This window comes from Mesoplodon bidens (genome assembly GCF_964165515.1).
Source record: "Mesoplodon bidens genome assembly, chromosome: 1".
NCBI lineage: Eukaryota > Metazoa > Chordata > Mammalia > Artiodactyla > Ziphiidae > Mesoplodon > Mesoplodon bidens.
In genome coordinates, this window is record NC_138176.1 from 118,137,648 (window position 1) to 118,156,825 (window position 19,178).

The following is a 19,178-nucleotide window of genomic DNA, read 5'->3' on the forward strand; positions in this document are numbered from 1 at the left end:
ATATCAATGAAACTAAAAGCTGGTTCTGTGAAAAGGTAAACAAATGGATAAACCTTTATCCAGACTCATCAAGAAAAGAAGGGAGAGGGATCAAATCAATAAAATTAGAAATGAAAAAGAGAAGTTACAATGGACACGACAGAAATACAAAGGATCATAAGAGACTACTATGAGCAACTCTACACCAATAAAATGGACAACCTAGAAAATATGGACAAATTTTTAGAAAGGTACAACCTTCCAAGACTGAACCAGGAAGAAACAGAAAATATGAACAGACCAATCACAAGTACTAAAATTGAAAAAGTGATTTAAAAACTTCCATCAAAGCCCAGGACCAGATGGCTTCAAAGGTGAATTCTATCAAACATTTACAGAAGAGTTAACACCTATCCTTCTGAAACTCTTCCAAAAAACTGCAGAGGAAGGAACACTCCCATGCTCATTCTACGAGGCTACTATCACCCTGATACCAAAACCAGACAAAGATAGGACAAGAAAAGAAAATTACAGGCCAGTATCACTGATGAACATAGACGCAAAAATCCTCAACAAAATACTAGCAAACAGAATCCAACAGCACATTAAAAGGATGATACACCATGATCAAGTGGGATTTATCCCAGGAACGCAAGGATTCTTCAATATATGCAAATCAATCAATGTGATACACCATATTAACAAATTGAAGGATAAAAACCATCTGATCATCTCAATAGATGCAGAGAAAGCTTTTGACAAAATTCAACCCCCACTTATCATAAAAGCTCTCCAGAAAGTGGGCACAGAGGGAACCTACCTCAACATAATAAATGCCATATATGACAAACCCACAGCCAACATCATTCTCAACAGTGAAAAACTGAAAGCATCTCCTCTAAGATCAGGAACAAGACAAGGATGTCCACTCCCAGCACTTTTATTCAACATAGTTTTGGAAGTTCTAGCTATGGCAATCAGAGAAAAAAAAGAAATAAAAGGAATCCAAATTGGAAAAGAAGTAAAGCTGTCACTGTTTGCAGATGACATGATACTATACATAGAAAATCCTAAAGACGCTACCAGAAAACTACTAGAGCTCATTAATGAATTTGGTAAAGTTGCAAGATACAAAATTAATACACAGAAATCTCTTGAATTCCTATACACTAACAATGAAAGATCAGAAAGAGATATTAAGGAAACAATCCCATTTACCATCACATCAAAAAGAATAAAATATCTAGGAATAAACCTACCTAAGGAGGCAAAAGACTTGTACTCAGAAAACTATAAGACGCTGATGAAAGAAATCAAAGATGACACAAACAGATGGAGAGATATACCATGTTCTTGGATTGGAAGAATCAATATTGTGAAAATGACTATACTACCCAAAGCAATTTACAGATGCAATGCCATCCCTATCAAATTACCAATGGCATTTTTCACAGAATTAGAACAAAAAATTTCACAATTTGTATGAAAACACAAAAGACCCCGAATAGCCAAAGCAATCCTGAGAAAGAAAAATGGAGCTGGACGAATTAGGCTCCCTGACTTCCAACTATACTACAAAGCTACAGTAATCAAAACAAAAACAGAAATACAGATCAATGGAACAGGATAGAAAGTCCAGAGATAAACCCACACACCTATGGTCAACTAATCTATGACAAAGGAAGCAAGAATATACAATGGAGAAAAGACAGTCTCTTCAGTAAGTGGTGCTGGGAGAACTGTATAGTACGTGTAAACAAATGAAATTATAACATTCTCTAACACAAAACACAAAAACAAACTCAAAATGGATCAAACACCTAAAATGTAAGACTCTCTGACATAAATCGCAGCAAGACCTTTTTGGATCTACCTCCTAGAGTAATGAAAATAAAAACAAAAATAAATAATGGGACCTAATTAAACTTAAAAGCTTTTGCACAGCAAAGGAAACCATAAACAAAATGAAAAGACAACCCACAGAACGGGAGAAAATATCTGCAAACAAAGCAACCAACAAGGGATTAATCTCCAAAGTATACAAACAGCTCATGCAGCTCAATATCAAACAACCCAATCAAAAAATGGGCGGAAGATCTAAATAGACATTTCTCCAAAGAAGACACACAGATGGCCAAAAAGCACATGAAAAGATGCTCAATATCACTAATTATTAGAGAAATAGAAATCAACAATGAAGTATTGCTTCTTACTGGTCAGAATGGCCATCATCAAAAAATCTACAAACAATAAATGCTTGATAGGGTGTGGAGAAAAGGGAACCCTCCTGCACTGTTGGTGGGAATGTAAATTGGTACAGCCACTATGGAGAACAGTATGGAGGTTCCTTAAAAAACTAAATGTAGGGCTTCCCTGGTGGCGCAGTGGTTGAGAGTCCGCCTGCCGATGCAGGGGACACGGGTTCGTGCCCCGGTCTGGGAGGATCCCACATGCTGCGGAGTGGCTGGGCCTGTGAGCCATGGCTGCTGGGCCTGCGTGTCTGGAGCCTGTGCTCCGCAATGGGAGAGGCCACAACAGTGAGAGGCCCACATACCGCAAAAAAAAAAAAAAAACAAAACAAAACTAAATGTAGAACTGCCATATAATCTAGCAATCCCACTCCTGGGCATATATCTGGAGAAAACCATAATTCAAAAAGATACATGTACCCCAATGTTCATTGCAGCACTACTTACAAGAGCCAAGACATGGAAGTCCATCAACAGAGGAGTGGATAAAGAAGATGTGGTACATATACACAATGGAATATTACTCAGCCATAAAAAAGAACAAAATAATGCCATTTGCAGCAACATGGATGGACCTAGAGATTGGCATACTGAGTAAAGTAAGTCAGACAGAGAAAGACAAATATATTGCTAACATGTGGAATCTTAAAAAATGGTACAAATGAACTTACTTACAAAACAGAAATTGAGTCTCAGATGTAGAAAACAAACTTATGGTTATCGGTGGGGGACGGGGGAGGGATAAACTGGGAGACTGGGATTGACACATACAGACTGCTATATATAAAATAGATAACTAGTAAGGACTTACTGTATGGCACAGGGAACTCTATCACTACTCTGTAATGACCTATATGTGAAAACAATCTAAAAAAGAGTGCATATATGTATAACTGATTCACTTTGTTGTGCACCTGAAACTAACACAACATGGTAAATCAACTATACTCCAATAAAAATTGTTTTAAAAAATGAAATACAGGAGCTAAGACTCTAAGTACTTCACGTGCCAGCAGTGACAGTAATGCTAGAGCTGAATCATCTCATTAATCCTCACAATAACCCCACGAGAGAAACCCTTACTCTCTGCATGCTGCAGATGATGACAAGGCACAGAGAGGCCAAGTAACTGCCCCAGGTCACAAAGCAGATCATCAGAGGAAGGGGATGCAATGAGGGCTTCAGAGCTGCCACTGACAAGTTTTACGATAAACCTTCAGTAGGTGACGATGAAGGCTTAGAGACGCTGGAAGAAGACACAGAAGAAAGTTCAAGATCGCGGAGATTGCAGCAGGGCCAGGACGGAAACAAAGGCAGTCAGGCAGGCCTGAGTTCGACCCTGGCTCAGCCACTTGTGGCTTTATCAGGATCCTCAACCTCTTGGAGCCATAATTTCCTCATCTGTAAAATGGGCACAGGGAGCACTAATTCAGAGGTTTGCTGGCAGGAATGAATGCACTCACTTGGGTAAAGCACTGCACACTAGACATGGTAGCACCTCCCAACTGAGGTGCTGACTCTCACAGGTGTGCCTGCTCAGAGCCCCACACAGGCCATTCCAGACACACAGGTCCCCAAGGTTCCTAGGGAGTCAGACCCTGCGGGGACGCCCTAAAGCAAATGCAGTGCTGGAGCCGCAGCATCAGCATCACCAGGAACTTGTCGGCAGCGCCAGCGCACCTTCCCCTGAGTCAGAACTCAGCCTGCTCTGGAGTTTCAGACCCTCTCCTATATAGAGCTTCGCTGGCCCCTCTGTGGCCCAACCAGCAGTGCCATCACCTGGTCGATCACTGAAACGCAGGACCTCGAGTCCGAGCCCAGGCCTGCTGGGTCACGTCCTCACCTTTCCTGGACGTGCTTATCCCTTGGAGAGTTTCATCCTCCAGGTGACGAGAGCAGCTTCACCTAGGTCAGTGCCTCTGGCTGTGGCTGCACAACAGAATCACCTGGGGAGTTTCAGACATCGGTGGAGAGCTCTGGAAGCCTCCAGAAGCCAGCCCGAGGGAGGGGTAAGATGCGGCTGGGGTGAGCCCGAGGATGGAGCCCCCAAGGACCCACACCACTGTCCGAGGTCAGCTGGCGCTGGCCTGGACAAGGCAGCAGCCCTTTTGGGGGCGGTGGGGGGCGGACTTGCACCCAGCCTGCCCCCTCTGATTTCTTACAGCTGCGCCTCTGTTCCCACAGGAGGAAGGCCAGCACCTTATAATTATAGATGAAATTGACTCACAGCCAGGCGGGTGAAAGTGATTCACCGGCTCCTAGAAGCCAGGCCCTGCGAGTTTCCCACCTTTCCCACCTCACGCGCAGGCCCTGGTGGGCGTGAGGGCATCCCAGGCGCAGGGGGGAAAGGGGCGCTCCTGCCAGCTCGGGAGAGAGCTAGCTCTGAATTCAGTGTCAGCGCTTGCCCGTCTCTTCCCTGGGTTTACTTGGCTTTCTGGGGGCACCATGGAGGAAGAGGGTCCTCCCTGCATCTGGGCCCAGGGTCCCCATGGCCAAGCCTCGAAGGGTGCCGGGGTGCCAGGTGAGAAGGCTACAGCCACTGCCCCTGCACAGGCGGAGTGGCACGGTGGCGGCAGGGGGTGGGCAGGGAAGACTGGCCGGGCAAAAGCTGAGCCCGAGGGACCCTTTGCTGCCTGTCTGGATGAGCCGCCACCAGCGGTGTCCAGCGGGCTGGCCGTGGGTCAGGCGGGCCAGGTGGGCGAAGCAAGGAGGCGTACGAGTTTCCTGTGGCTGCACTGTCGCCCTCTCCCTCTTGCCGCCCCTCCCGGGGCTCCGCTACCACTCTGCATGACACAGGCTGTCCCGGCACCCCCAGGCTCGGCCGAGGCGCTCCATCCGACTAACTCCTGCTGCCGCCCTGAGCGTGACACGGCTGCAGCTACCCCTACACCACGGTCCAGCCCAGCCCCCAGGCTCCTGAAACACCATTCCTTCAGCGCTCCCTGTCTGCACCCTCGCCCATGACCCTCACGTGCACACCTGCCGAGTCCTTTCTGGTGGTTTCAGGCCTGGGTCTGGGACCTGGCGACAGAGTCCAGGCTGGAGTCAGGAGACACTGTCTCGACGACAATGGGGAAGCCTCTGAGCTGCTCTGAGCCTCCATTTTCTCCGCTGTAAAGTGGGCGTAGAGGTTCTTGCCCCTCCTCCCTCGCAGGGTTGCGATGAGGGTTCGACGAGAAAACATGCCCCTGGGAGAGGGAGCAGCGCTGTTCTGGGCCACCCGCCTCTGTGCCTTGCCTCGATGGCACCCTAGTGGCCCAGCACGGCCTCTGACCTCGGGCCTCACAGCCATCCGCAGGCCACCGTCCTGCTGTGCGGGCTGTGGGTTCTGCTCAGGTGCGAGACCCTGTGGCTCCACCCCAGCCCGTGCGTGCGTGCGTGCGCATGCGTACAACCCAGGCGTGGCGGGGGCGGGGAGGTCGGGTAATACCCTGGGGTAAACTCGGGTCAATGAGGCACAAAAGCTTCCCATCCCCACTATCTATTTGCTCTCCCTCCCTCCCTCCTGCTTCCCCAGGACCAGCTCCCCCGTAAAGTGGTGGCACGTTAGCTTTGCCTCGATCTCTAGGGAGGCTGGGCTCAGAGAAGGGCAGCCATTCTTCTTGCTTCCACAGCCCCTCCCATGTCGCGATGAGGCACAGCTGAAGGCTCCCAAGCGCCCCGAGCGCCAGAGCTTAGGAGCCCACACTCCCAGTCCCGGGCCCAGGCCCTCTCCAGCTGTTGGTTTGGGGCAAGTTACTCCATCCGTGTGAGCCCCAGCTGTTTGTCAGACAAGACACTGGTCCCCAGACTTCCCAGCCTGGGTGTGGGGATACAGGAGGGGAGAAGGCAAGGAGGGTGGCTTCAGCCCAAAACAAGTGCTCACACACCTGGCGTGTCGTAGTTCAGAAAGTAAACAGCGTCCTCTGGGTTCCGCTCAGCCCGGCCAAGGCCTGCATGAACATGGGATTCCTTCCTGCGGGTACAGCCCAGAGCTCTGCGTCCACACAACTCAGGCTGGAGGCCCCGTTGAGGCACTCGGTGAAAACCTTTAGCTTCTAAGTACGTGCAGCTGCCCTGCACACACAGTGCACACCTTCTAAGGAACACACTGCTCCAAAGCATCAAGGACATGGAAGCTGCTGGACTGAGGGCCCAGGAGGAGAGGGAAGCACAGTGGGGAAGTAAGAGGAGATCTTAGGCAGCCCCACTGCTGTGAGAGATGCCGGCAAAGATGGGAAAAGAGGGTTTTCACACACAGAAGATTATGAATGAAATTCCCTTCTGCAGTCTCTTCAAGAGACTCTGCCACGCCACACAGCTTGTGGGATCTTAGTTCCCCATCAGGGATCGAACCCGCACCCCCCTGCAGTGGAAGCGCGGAGCCTTAATCACTAGACCGCCAGGGAAGTCCCTCTTCAAGAGACTTTGGCTAGAGATCTGGGTGCCGCTCACTGCTGCAGTGCTTTCTAATGTGGCCCTAGCGAAGGGGAGCCTGCAGGCAGCAAAATCGGGAGGAGAGTATCTGTTCCTGGCCACACGCGTGCAAAAGCTGGACACCCGCCGGGAGGGGCGGCCACACAGGCATGTGTGTATGGCTTTTGTGACCTGGGGCACAGTCCTTCGGCTCACAAACTCCAGCTGTGCCCAAGACGGCCTTCAGAGACCCTGCACTCCACTCCCATCACACAGGAGCCCCCTGGACCCCTGGGAGCCACAGCTATGACAGTGGTCCAGATGGTGCTGAGCAAGGGCTGCTGGCCTCACTACGACAGCCAGAGCCCACCGTGTGCACCCGGATGCATCCATGGCTACACCGTCATGTATCTTCATGTCCTCCACTCACACACTCATCCAGGCCTGGGTACAGGCCTTTCCCAAGTGCTTTTTCTGCTTCCTGTACTGAGAGGCTCAACAAGGCCTGGGGAGGCCTGACACTGCCCAATGGTCTCGTAAAAGGTTCCCACAGCTGACGCTGTCACAAACAGTTTACTTAAACATACTTGGGTAAGGAATGCATGTGACACTGACTCTAGACAAACATCCAATTACTGCAGCATCCGCGTGCAGGGTTGTCCGTGCTCACAACTGTCCGGGGCAGCACTGCACAGCTTCCTGGAGATGTTCGCATGCCCGGGGCTGCTCCTGCCTCATCTCTTGCCTCCTGGCCCTTGAAGGGGAGGGTCTCTGCCCAGGAGCAGGGCCCAGGAGCCTCCGGTTCAATGCCCCAGCTCTGGGCAGGAAGGTGGGCTGGGAGGGGACGGCAGGAAGGGACTTGGGGCTACAGGTGGGGCAGGGACCTCATCCTTCAGGAGCCACTTGGGAGGCTCCCCACCCGTGGGCTCTCCGGGGTCCACAGGCATCCTGGCCTCTGATGCTCAGCTACCTGCTCCCAACACTACCTCTGCCCTCGGGGCACATCCTGGGAAAGGGGTGGCAGTGCTCAACAAGCATTCACTGTGCCCCACCCCCCGGGGCAGCCTCAGACACAGCCAGCTCTGCCCCAGCTGAGAATGGGGACAGCAGCCCAGGGAGGGGACAGCCTGCTGCACAGCTGGACGGGAGCAGTGTCAGGCCCTCACTCAACTCTGAAAGGGAGGAGCTGTCTGGGGCAGGTTCCCAGGGCACAGTCAGAATTCAGGACCCCTTCCAATCCTGGAGTCTGCAATTCCGGAAATTTCTAAGAAATGGAGAAGCAGGGAGAAGCTTTCTTTGACTAACCTTTGTACTCTCAATGTTTATCATCAGGAGTTGGGAGCCCAGCCGTGTGCTGGGCTTTACATCTCTCATCTCAACGCAATCCCTCCAACCCACGGGGGGCGGTGTGGAGATGCCCATTTCTTAGATGAGGATGCCAAGCGCCCACGACTTGCACTAGGTTGCTTAGGCAGGCAGTGGTGAGTAGGTCTGTCCAGGCCTGCCTGCCCCACTGCCCTGCTCCTTCTGGGGACTGTCATTTCTCCTCATCATTGTGCCTGGCCGGGGTATAACCTTCGGAGCATCAGATGAAGGCTGAGGCCCTCGCCCTGGGCACATGGATTAGTGCACATTCCCACGGCATTCTGCATATGATTTTAGGGATTGACGGGCTCCCAGAAGCTCATCCATGGATGTCAAGTTAAGCAACCCAGCTTTCTGGAAAACTGGGACAAAAATGGCCCTGAGGGCCCATCTTGCATGAGCCCCCAGGGATCTTCTGGGAGGTGGAGGAAGGGCACGAATCAGCCCCCCTGCCTCTGCCAGCCTTTGCAAGTGGTGCTTCTTTCGGAGGCAGCACATGGACTTCTATTTTTTAACCTACTCAACAAAATGGAGACTATTTTTAGCTCAGCAAGCTGCAGGGCATCACAATTAGCAACTGAAAATTACACATCTTGCCAGTCTCCCCTCTGTTGGCTGGAGGAGAGAGAGAGAAAGTGCTCCTGGGGTGAGCTGGGTGCCATCTCTGGCCCATACCCTGGTGGGCCACTTAACCAGGAGGGCAGCCTTTGGCCGAGATTTCAGAATGAGTGCGTTCAGGGGGCTGTCTCTGGTTTCATCCCAGTTCCAGAAAAATCTAGAGCGGGTAGGAGCCAGGCAGGAGCTCCATCAGCACTCAGAGGCCACAGTTAGGGAGAGACCCATGCTGGCTGCTTGAACCAGGGCCAGTAACACTGGAACCCAGCTCGGCTGGGGACCTTGGGCAGCTGAGGCCAGGCCTCCTGCCCCGTCTGCACAATGGACCTAACCACCCTTCTAGGGCTGACTGTCTGGTTCTCTGATGTCATTTGCACTGGGGTGGGGTAGGAGGTGGGGCCCTTACTCTTTGACCGACAGACTAACCAATCATTCCTTCATTCATTCACAAATGGCACCAAGGACCTGCCTACACACTGGAGACCTACCAGTGAAGGAAACAGGGTCTCTGTCCCCACTGAGACCCCCGGAGCCGGCTGTGGCTGTCACGCATGATGACCACACAGATGAGGATGTGATATTAGGGGTTAGAAGGAGAGCAGTGCTCGGGAAGAAGAAGAGGAGAAGGGGGTCAGGAGAGCAGCTGCCAGCCTGAACTCAGACACTCCTAAGGCGGAAAGCTCCCTCCTGGGGGCTCTTCTTCCCCTCCCCAAACTCCAGCTTTCAGAGCTTCCTAACTTTGAGCTGAAATGTGTGTCTCTTAAGCTCCAGAAGCCCTGGTCCTATCTGCTGGGACCACATGCTGCAGATCTGGCTGTACACGGGCTTGGGGGAGGCCCGGCCACCCCATGAGCTGGGAGCCAGAGCCCTCTCTGTAAAATGGCACCTGCGGCAGCAACTTCACAGGCAGTAGTGAGCACGGCCGGAGGCCACCATGCTCCAGACATGCTTAGTACCTGCTGGTTTCGGTGGAGTCAGAACTGCAGGACACTGACAGGCGCTTGGGATACCTGTCCTCCAGGTTACCCACCGCCTTCCTAGACACAGTTATGGCAGCTGGTGCTGCCCCTCTCCTGATCCCGCCTCTGAGGCCCTCTCCCCTCTCCACAGCCCGGGCAGCCACGGGGCCCTGGTGCGGCCAGGAAGAAAGTGGGGAGAAGCTGCCTCCTCTGTCCAGGCATACAGATCCACTGGCCTGGCTGCACTGCCCTGTCCTGGCAGGTGGCGCTCAGAACTGGCTCTGGGGACTTCCCTGGCAGTCCGGTGGTTAGGACTCCGCTTTCACTGCTGAGGGCGCAGGTTCGATCCCTGGCTGGGGAACTAAGATGCCGCAAGCCTTGCAGCGTGGCCAAAAGTTTTCTAAAAAATTTTTTTAAATAGAAAAACTGGCTCTGCCTTAGAGGTGGCTGCTCTGCCCGGGGTGGGGAGTGGTAGGGGTGACATGCCCTCTTTAGTCCTCACCCCTGTGCTCCTGTGGCCTTGCCAGCAGGGAAGAAGTCCTACGGAGGGCACGGCCGGCCCCATCCTTGCAGGCGGGGCCGCGGGAGCACCCTGCAGCTGCCATCCTCCCAGCCTGATGGGCCTCGGGGGCAGGAGGGGCGAGGGGTGACGTTTTTCACATAAACCAAGCTTCAAGAAATCGTACTCGCACATGCCGAGAGGAAGAGCATTTACCTTCTTGTACCCTCGGGGCCGGCCAGGGCAGGCCCGGGCCCGGTGGAGGGCTACAGGCCGGACTCCAGCCAGGAGGTGGCTGGCATGGGAGCCAGAGCCACGCAGCACTTTGGCGCCTTCTCCACAAAGGCCCGGCCTCCAAGAGATGCCGACAATTAAAGCTTTGTTACAGATGCATGATTCATTTTCTTTTTTCCTTCTGAATTCCCTCCTATTACCAAATCCTATTTGAATTGACTACAGGAATCTTGCCATCCCCTCTTCACACTCCTAAATACAGATTCTGCCGCGTCGGGGTTTTCTCCTCCCTCTGTTCTGCCTTTCTGTCCAGTCAGCTTCTTCTGGTGGCTGCTCAAGGGACAAAATGTCATTGTCCGCCAATAACCATCCCATTATTAAGCCTTGAGAGGCCCGGGGAGGAGCAGGTAGGATTTCAGAGAATCCCTGCCCTCTCCCCACAGGGCGGGCTGCTGGCAAGCCGGCCTCCCACTCAGGGCCCTCAGGGCAGGGGGAGGGTGCCCGGGGCCTCCCCTTCCCCCCTGGCCTCAGATTCCACAGGGGTCACCCTGCGCTCCTGCATGTGGACGGGTGACGCTCAGACTCCGTGTGGAAACTGACATAACCTTGGAAAGCACTCCTGTCATTTCTGGGGGTTCCGGCAAGATGCCACGGAGGAGGGCGGGCTGGAAGGCAGGGCGCAGACCCCCACCTCAACTGGAACTGCACCTCTGGGATCCCCTTCCTGTATGGGGCATCCACTTAAGGCTGCTGCTCATAAGTGTGCTAAGCAGAATCTGGGGCAGCCAGAGCTCCCACCCACCAGAACCCCAGGTTCCAGGCAGGAGCATCTGACCCAGGTTCCCCCTGCTCCGGCCACAGGAGCCAGGCAGGACCCCAAGGAGCAGCAGGGCGTGGCTGTGAATGAGCAGGATAACAGGGGACCGTGTCAGAGCTCAGGGTCCTTCGGAGGCAGGGAGGCTGGGCTCCTAGGGAGGGAGGGGGGCGGGGTCCGAGCCACGCTCAAGCTTTTCCAGGAGTGAGTAGCAGCCTCTACTCCACCCGCCAGGCTGTGTCGAGGGGCTGCCAGGGTACAGAAAAAAGAACGTATGGTCCTTTTATTTTTAAATGACATCTAATTAGGCTGAGCAACGATTTTCCTTTGTGTTTAAAAACAAATAAAAATCAATTTCCTTCGCTTGAATTGTCATCCTCCTGGCAGACACCCAGAGTGGCAGCCCACTCTGGGATCCCGCTGCACTGCAGGAGCTGGAGACTTCTGTACGCTAACCTGCGGGTGGAGAGCAGCAGGCGCCCAGCTCCCTGCTGGGCCTGGACAGTCACAGCCTGTCTGGCGGCCACAGCCTCTCAGAAACAGGACCAGGACGTGCGTCTTGACCCTCCAGCAGAAACATGTCCCGCTCCCTGTGCATGTTCTCTGTACACAAGCAGCTTTCCTGCCACATGCCCTATGTCCCCTGGCCCTGGGGGCTGGTAACCAAGTGTCTAGCCCAGCCCCCAGGAATGCCAGCAGCACAGCTGCCTGCATCCCTCCCCAGGGCAGTGCACTTCCCCGCACACCGCCCTGCACACACTGCCGGCAAGGCAGCTGTCACCCCATTTTCCAGACAAGGAACAAAGCCCCAAGGGTTTAAGTCATTAGCCTTAGGCCTTACAGCTCCAAAGTCGGGGAGCTGAGATTTGAACCCTGGTGTGTGTAACCACCACGATCTGATAGGAAACCCAGGACCATCAGCGCAGGCTCAGGAGAAGGAAGGGAAGGTGCGAGGCGAAGGCAGGTGGAGCCGGCCAGGGTCCCCACGAGATGGGCAAGGCCTGGCCCAGAAGGAGCCACCTGCTTGCAGCGTGCAAGGTGAGGCCAGTGAGAACAGCATTGTGGGGAGCAGGGCAGGGTCCAAAGGCCAGCTGTGCACGTGCCCGCACGGGGCCCCTTGCTGGACAGCCCGATCCAAACCCTCCCCTGAAACAGCTCAGCAGCCTCACTGCCAATGAGTGACACTCACAGGGGGTTTCCACCTACTGGGCTGTCCTACACATCTCCACAGTGCCCTCCAAGGCATTATTGACCATTGTCCAGATGAGGTGCAGCCCAGGAGGCAAAGGACAGCCTAAGGCCACACTGTCTGGCTGGGCAGAGCCAGGAACGGTCCACGGCTCCTGCCTGCAGGCTGGTTCTTTCTGCCAAGAGTTGAAAGTGAAAGGCAAACTGCCAAGAATACGCCTGCCCCGCTGTGCCCAGGAAATGGGGCCGGTGCCCAAGCACAGAGCAGGGAGCTCCTCTTCGTGGACCAGAGACAGGCAGGATGACAACTAGAACTTTCTACAATTCCTGACACGTGGTTCAGACCCAAAGAGACGAGTGGTAGAAAGGAATGAAAATACTGCAGGGCATTCTCTCAAAATGTGGGAATGGAAACATAAAGAGAAAAATGCATGAAATCCCACGGCCTAACGACAGCACGGCATATTCTTCTTTCCGAGAGTACTCATCCACATTGTTCATACATCATATCACCAATGAAACCCTGATGGAGTACCCAAACAGAAATGTACAGGTGACAGAATGATGTGTCTGGATATTAATAAACAAACGATGAACCAAAAAAATTCACCCATTTGATTAAAAAAACTTCCCTAAATCATGTTTGTGTTCAAGTAGCAATCAAAACTCCAATTACAGACACATCGGAAAAATAACCCTTATAAGAAATCTCATGAAGTTCGACATGGCCAAAGCTGTACTCAGAGAAAGATTCATGGACTTCAATATATTTTAAATAAACAGGAGGCAATGAAAACAAACTAAGCACTTGACTTAAAAGGCTAAAAAGAGCTTCTAAACAAAACAGACATACAGCAAAGCAAACTAGAGGAAGGAATTACTAAAAGGTAAATTAGTGGATTTAAGGAAAGAAAGACAGTAGAACTTGCTGATTACATTCAAGAGCTGATTTTCTTTTGGAAACACAAATTAAAAAGATAAACCTCTGGCAATTCTAATCATCAAAAGGATGGAAGAAAGGAAGGAAGCTGGCAGAGAGGGAAAGAGGAAGGGAAGGAATGAAGAGAGGGAGAAATGCAAAAACAGAGGAATGAAAAAGAGACTCTAACCACAGATGTGGAGAAGAAACTTTAAAAGAATAGATGATGTAAATCTGTGCTAAAAGGTCTGAAAGCATTTTGAACTAGGATATTACCTAGAAAATATGAATAACCGAAATAGACTAAAAATGTTTAGAACGCAAGAAGACCAATAACCATAGTACAAATTAAGTAAGCTGACAGCCAACTAAACCTCAGAGAGAAATAAAAGCAAGCCCCGGCTGAGCCAGTTTCCAAAATGAATTATTTCAACCCCTGAAGAATAAGATAATTTTATATGATATTTAAACTATTTCAACTACACAATTCATATTGAAAACCTTTCCTATTCATTTTATGAAGCTAACATAACCATGATTTATAAATGTGACAAATATCTCCCCTAATAGAGAAGTAGGTATAAATTCTTACCTATGAATATAGATGAAAAATACCCCAAGCAACATATCGGCAGAATGAACCAAGCAGCATTTCAAAGCACAATCGAGCCTGACCCAGTGGGATTTATTCCAGAAACAGGATGATTCAGCTCAGAAAAGCTAATAAGTCAACACATTAATAGGTCCAAGGAGGAAAGGAATTTGATGACTCTGCTATATACAGGAAAGCCTCATATGATATCCATTCTTGGTGTACACTCTCGGCAATTAATGTAGGAATGAAATGTACTTCATGATGAAGATTATGTATTTGAAATTTAGGGCCAATTTCAGACTTAATGTAGAGGCCTCCTCATTAAAATGAAGATCAAGCCAAGGACAACTGCTAGAGATATGGGGATACATGTATATGTATAGCTGATTGAATTTGGTGTAAAGCAGGAACTAACACACCATTGTAAAGCAATTATACTCCAAAAAAGATGTTAAAAAATAAATTAAAAAAATAAAGTTGCTTTGTACCTTTCAGAAAACACACTAAGATAAGAAAATGTTAACAAGATACATTAGAAATGAATTAAATTCATTTCTGGATTTTCCAGGGAGCCCAACTGAAAAATCTGTTCAAAATACTGAGAGTTTAATTACCAATTACCTAACATACATTTTTTAAAGATCTCTGTCTTACCTATCAACCTCGCCTGGAGACAGGTATTCCCATCCCCAAAGACATCCCGACTCAGTCCATGTGGAGCATGTGCTTTCACCCCAGCGGCAGAAGGGAGGAGGGTGTGTGTGAGCCAGTGCCTGTGTGCGTGCGTGCGTGCGTGCCCTGGGGCCTCCCAGCTCTGCAGGTCTCCCAGCCTCTGGGCAGGGACATGTTGCTCCCACTGGGCCTGCTCTGCCTGCCACCCAGGTCAGCCACCCGGCCCACAGCCCCCTTACTGGCCACACACCCTTGACACCACAGCTTTCCGCCCTCTGGGCGGGGCACCTCTAGGGGCCTGCCACCCCTCTTCTAAGGATGTTGCACGGGGCCCTGCTGTGTGCAGGGTGGCCAGGCTCTGGGGTCGGCCAGCCCCAGAATGAATGTCGCCTCTTCCTGCTCTGCTTATGGGGCTGCCTTACACCTCAGAGCCTCAGCTTCCTCTCGTGTCACTGGAGCAGCGACCTCGTGAGGGTTAAAGGAGACGCGAGAGCTGGCTCCAAGTCCTCTGACTCACACTCGCCACAGGCAGGGGGCGGCTCGTGCAGCAGCCACACTGACCTTTGGGAAATGCCGTGGGCTTGGCCCCAGCCAGGCAGGCCGGTGTGAGCGGGACAGTGAGGGTGGGGTTCTTCCACTGGAGGCTGAGACACAGGGCAGTGGGTTTGCCAGAGAAACCCCACCAGCTGGCCAGCGACCATGAGGCCACAGGGCCAGAGCTCTTGGGGGGGGGGGGCTGCAGGTCTCCAGGGAGTGAGAAGCGAAGAACCACGGTGGAAGTCCCTGGCTGCTTTCCTCTGGAGACCCCGGGGCCACTGTCCACATGCTCCCACCTGACTGATAACCTAGGGCCCTCCAATCTGTCTGCCTCTGGGCTCCCCTTGTCCTGGAACCCACAGGGCTCCAGCCAGCCCAGAACCTGGCATAGTGGACATCCTGGGCAAGGGGCCAGCTGTGACCCCTGACACCCTGGCTGAACTCAGGCAAGCCGCAGCACCTGTGGGCCTCAGCTTCCCCACGTGTAACCCATGGAAGCAGAACTAGGCAGTCTCCGTGGGCCATTCCAGCCCTCGTGTCTGTTTCTTCCTTCCCTCACTTATTCAGTCAACAAACATCCCTGAGGTCCTACTGATCTGTGCTGCACACTTGGAAATGGAAGAACCCATGGAGCTCAGTGTGAGCCACTAGGGGTAGAAGTAACACCGCAGTGCAGTATGAGAGGCTCGGGATTAGAGGTCTGTGCTGGCTGGGTGTTGAGGGGGCATAGGGTGGAGGGACTATCGCTGTAGGGAGAAGTCAAGGAGGGCATCCTGGAGGAGGTGATTTGGAGGTGGGCTTCCAAGGATGAGCAGGGGGTTTCCAGTGGGTTAGGAGAAGGAAGAGCAGGGAGATAAAACAGGTCTCCTGGCTGACCTGTTCTTATCAGGACTGTTTGTCAGGACTGTGACACCAGAGTCCTGACAGACCAGCCCTCTTCTGGTCACTCAACAGCAGCTCCCCAGAGGGTGAGGGCCAAGGAGCCCAGCGCTGTGGAGGGTGCAGGCAGCTTCCACGGGTACCTCAGCTCCGTCTCTCAAGTCAAACCCTACCCATCCCAAAGCCAGTGTGTGACTCCCCACCCCCAAGCAGCTTTCCCAGATGGCCTTGCCCGCAAAGCCCCTGCACCACTGTGGTCCCTGTGCTTGGTGGGTGCGTGACCTACAAGTGGTACTGCCCCCAGTGCTCCTGAACCTCGGAGGGGGACGGCAGCCAGATCGACACAAGATGCTGTGGCCCCCCACCTCACCTTGCCTCCCCCGGTGGAGCTCACACGAAGCTCCTCCAACCCCAGCAGCAGGCAGGCCCAGCAAGATGAGGGCGTGGTGCCTGGACCAGACGGTCCCGCGCCAGCAGGTACAGGTGTAGGCGGCGTGGCCAGGAGGCAGCAAGGGCTTGCAGGATGGAGCAAGCTGGGGCTCCAAATTAGCACCCCAGGCCAGATCCTCCCCTAAGTCCATATGCCCAGCCAGTGCCAGGTGACAGTGCCCCGGGGTGTCAACCTGTCCCACCTCCTCCCCAACCCCCCCTGCTCCACCTGCATCCTTTCTCGTCTCTCCTTCCTGGAGTCGGCTGTCTCCTCTCCATCTCTACACCACAGCAAGGCTCCACCGTCAGCAAGGCCACCTGCTTTACCTTCAGAGTAAATCGGCCCTTCTCCTCCGCTGCTACCTCCCTGGGCTGAGCCCCTGGGCCCCTGCGCCCACGCTCACCAGCTCTGCTCCTGACACCGGCCTCCGGCCTGGTCCCCTCCGAAGCCTCGCCTGCCCTCTTCCTGCTGTGCTCCTGTGCTCCCGCTGTCACGTATCTCCCTCCCTCCTCCAGCAGGTCCTCAGGCTGAGGCTTCCCCTGACTGCCCCACCCAAGGCACAAACAGCTGCCCCACACTGGTGGTCAGTGCGCTGGGCACCAAACGTGTTGGACCCCTGCTCGCCAGGCTGAGCAGAATTGTCATTACTGGTCCCAGTGAGATTGAGTGGGGCCCTGTGACTCATCTGGCTCAAGAGCAGTGAGTAGAAGTGACGTGTGGCACTCTGAACTGGGGCACTGAAAGGTTAGTGCAAGGGCCTCTCTCCCCCTCTGCCACGGGACCTGTCAGCCCAGGTCCTTGAGTGAGGAAGGCTTGGAGCAGGGCCCCGCCAAACCATGAAGAACTTGCCGATAAGTGAAAATTACAACGTGTTGTTATAAGCTCCTGGCTTTGGGGGTTGTTTGGTTACTGCTGATAACCTAAACTACCCTGCCCTTGATATGCACCCTTGATATGTTCTATTCCTCTTTCCTGCTTTACTTTTTCTCTTTAGCACTTATCACCACGTAACATTCCATATTCCATTTCTTGATTGTGCTTTTCTTTTCCCTGTCTCTCTTGCTAAAAGGTGAGCCATGAGGACAGGGACTGGGGTGTGTCTGGTTCCCTGCTGAATCCATGGTGCCTGCACACAGCAAGTGCTCAGTAAATGTGCACTGAATAAGCGAAAGAGCGAAGGAATAAATGAGTCCTGCTTCTTGGGCACAGCCAGGCCCAGTCAGCCCAGGTGTGGCCCCCTTCTGTGCCCCACCTGCACTGAGCCTGAGGTCTCGGGTCTACGCCGGTCAGCTCCAGGCTGAGGCCTTAGAACAGTGGCACCTGAATCACATTGCCTGATTGCCTCAAAGGAAGGGTTTGAGCCATGGAAATGCGACACTGCCTCATGCTCGGGATTAATTCCAGGACAGGTCCTCAGCCTCCCTTCCTGTAGAAAGGAAGCTGCCCCTCACCTTGGGGTCCACACCCTTGGAAGCCCCAGGCTGGGCCTCACTCTCCTTAAATACACAGGTGTCTGTGGGCCCACACAGGCACATTCCTGCCCGCCCTGCCTCTCCCTCTCTCTCTCACACACACTCCATATATAAACATGCCCACATTTTCACATACTCTCACTCTCGCCCACACATCGCACATACACACCTCCCACGTGCCCACCTCATCACAGACCTCCTCTCTCCACACCTCCTCCAGGGCAAACAGGTGGTTCTGTGTTCAAGTCCAGAAAAGGATCCACTGTTGTCTTGGCGCTTAAAAGCCTGCCTGTGCCAGTCCCAGGGCAGCCACCCTCCTGCCGACCCTGTCACTGGGGCTGCTGTCTCCTGCCTCTCCGGCCCTGTCCACCCCACATGGGTCCCTCCACCAGGTGTGCAGGTGCCGCGCGGCCATAGACTATCACCGGCGTCCGCAGGCCGTGCCAGGAAAGGCAGTGGCAGCCTGGGCTGCCCATCCGTTCTGAGCCCTGGGCGCAGCCCACCTGACAGCTGGTGCCCCAGTGGGGACCCACAGAGCAGGCTTCCTCCGGGCCTGGCCAAAGATGTTCTGGGGATGGCCACACTCCTTGTCCGGAGGTCAGGACCGCTTCCCGAACTCGGCGGCGCAGGAACCCCTGACCCCGCAGTCCGACTGCAACCAAGGGGTTGCCCGGCGAGCTCGTCTACGTCACCGCCTCCGCGACCCGCCGCCCCGCACCTGCCACACGCCACAGCCCTACCTGGGGGTCCAGAAACATCCTGGCTGCCTGCTCCCAGCGCTGTCTCACGGCACCCCGGGCGTCCCGCGTGCGGCCGCTTCTCTCCCCGCGCGCCACGGCAGCTCCAACCCTCCGCCCCGCCCGCGGACTACCCCATGCCCGCCTCCTCCCGGGAGGCGGGGCCGGGCCAGGGCCGGGAACGCTAGGGTTCTGGATGGGGCGGAGGTGAGGGGCCCAGGGGTAGCGAGGGACTGGGTGGAGCCGAGGTACCTGGAGGCAGGGCCAGGGGCGGGGCCGGGGTATCGTGGAGTTCGAGGGGGCGTGACAAGGACCGGAGGGGCGGGGCGCTGCTTGGAGGGCGGTGGCGAAGGTGCAGGGGTTGGGGCGCCGGGAGGGGCGCGGCGTGGGCAGGGCGCACAGGCCTGGAGCTGGATTTGGGGGCGCTGGGAGTGCAGGCGGAGCGGGCCGTGGCGTCAGGACGGAGGCCATGGCAGGGTATCGGTGCTGGGTGCGTCGGGTGGGCTTGCGAAGGGGCGCCGTGTGGGTCGGTGCTTAGCGCGCGGTAGGAGCGATCGTGCTGGTGAGATCCAGCTAACGGAGAGCCCCCTGCGTCCCCCTATCCTCCCTCGAGCCTCTCTTCCCCCTCCCCGACCTCACC

The 19,178-nt window shown here is 53.8% G+C and overlaps 1 protein-coding gene across 1 annotated transcript in view; it reads right to left on the minus strand.

The window, feature by feature from the left end:
• Positions 1–18,592, minus strand: part of RASGEF1A (RasGEF domain family member 1A) — a 37,760-nt gene extending 19,168 nt beyond the window's left edge. The window contains exon 1 of the mRNA XM_081234376.1: positions 18,542–18,592. Within this exon, the coding sequence (XP_081090502.1) occupies positions 18,542–18,559 (18 nt within the window). The 5' untranslated portion in view covers positions 18,560–18,592. The remainder of the gene's footprint in view (positions 1–18,541) is intronic.
• Between the last annotated feature and the right edge of the window lie 586 nt (positions 18,593–19,178).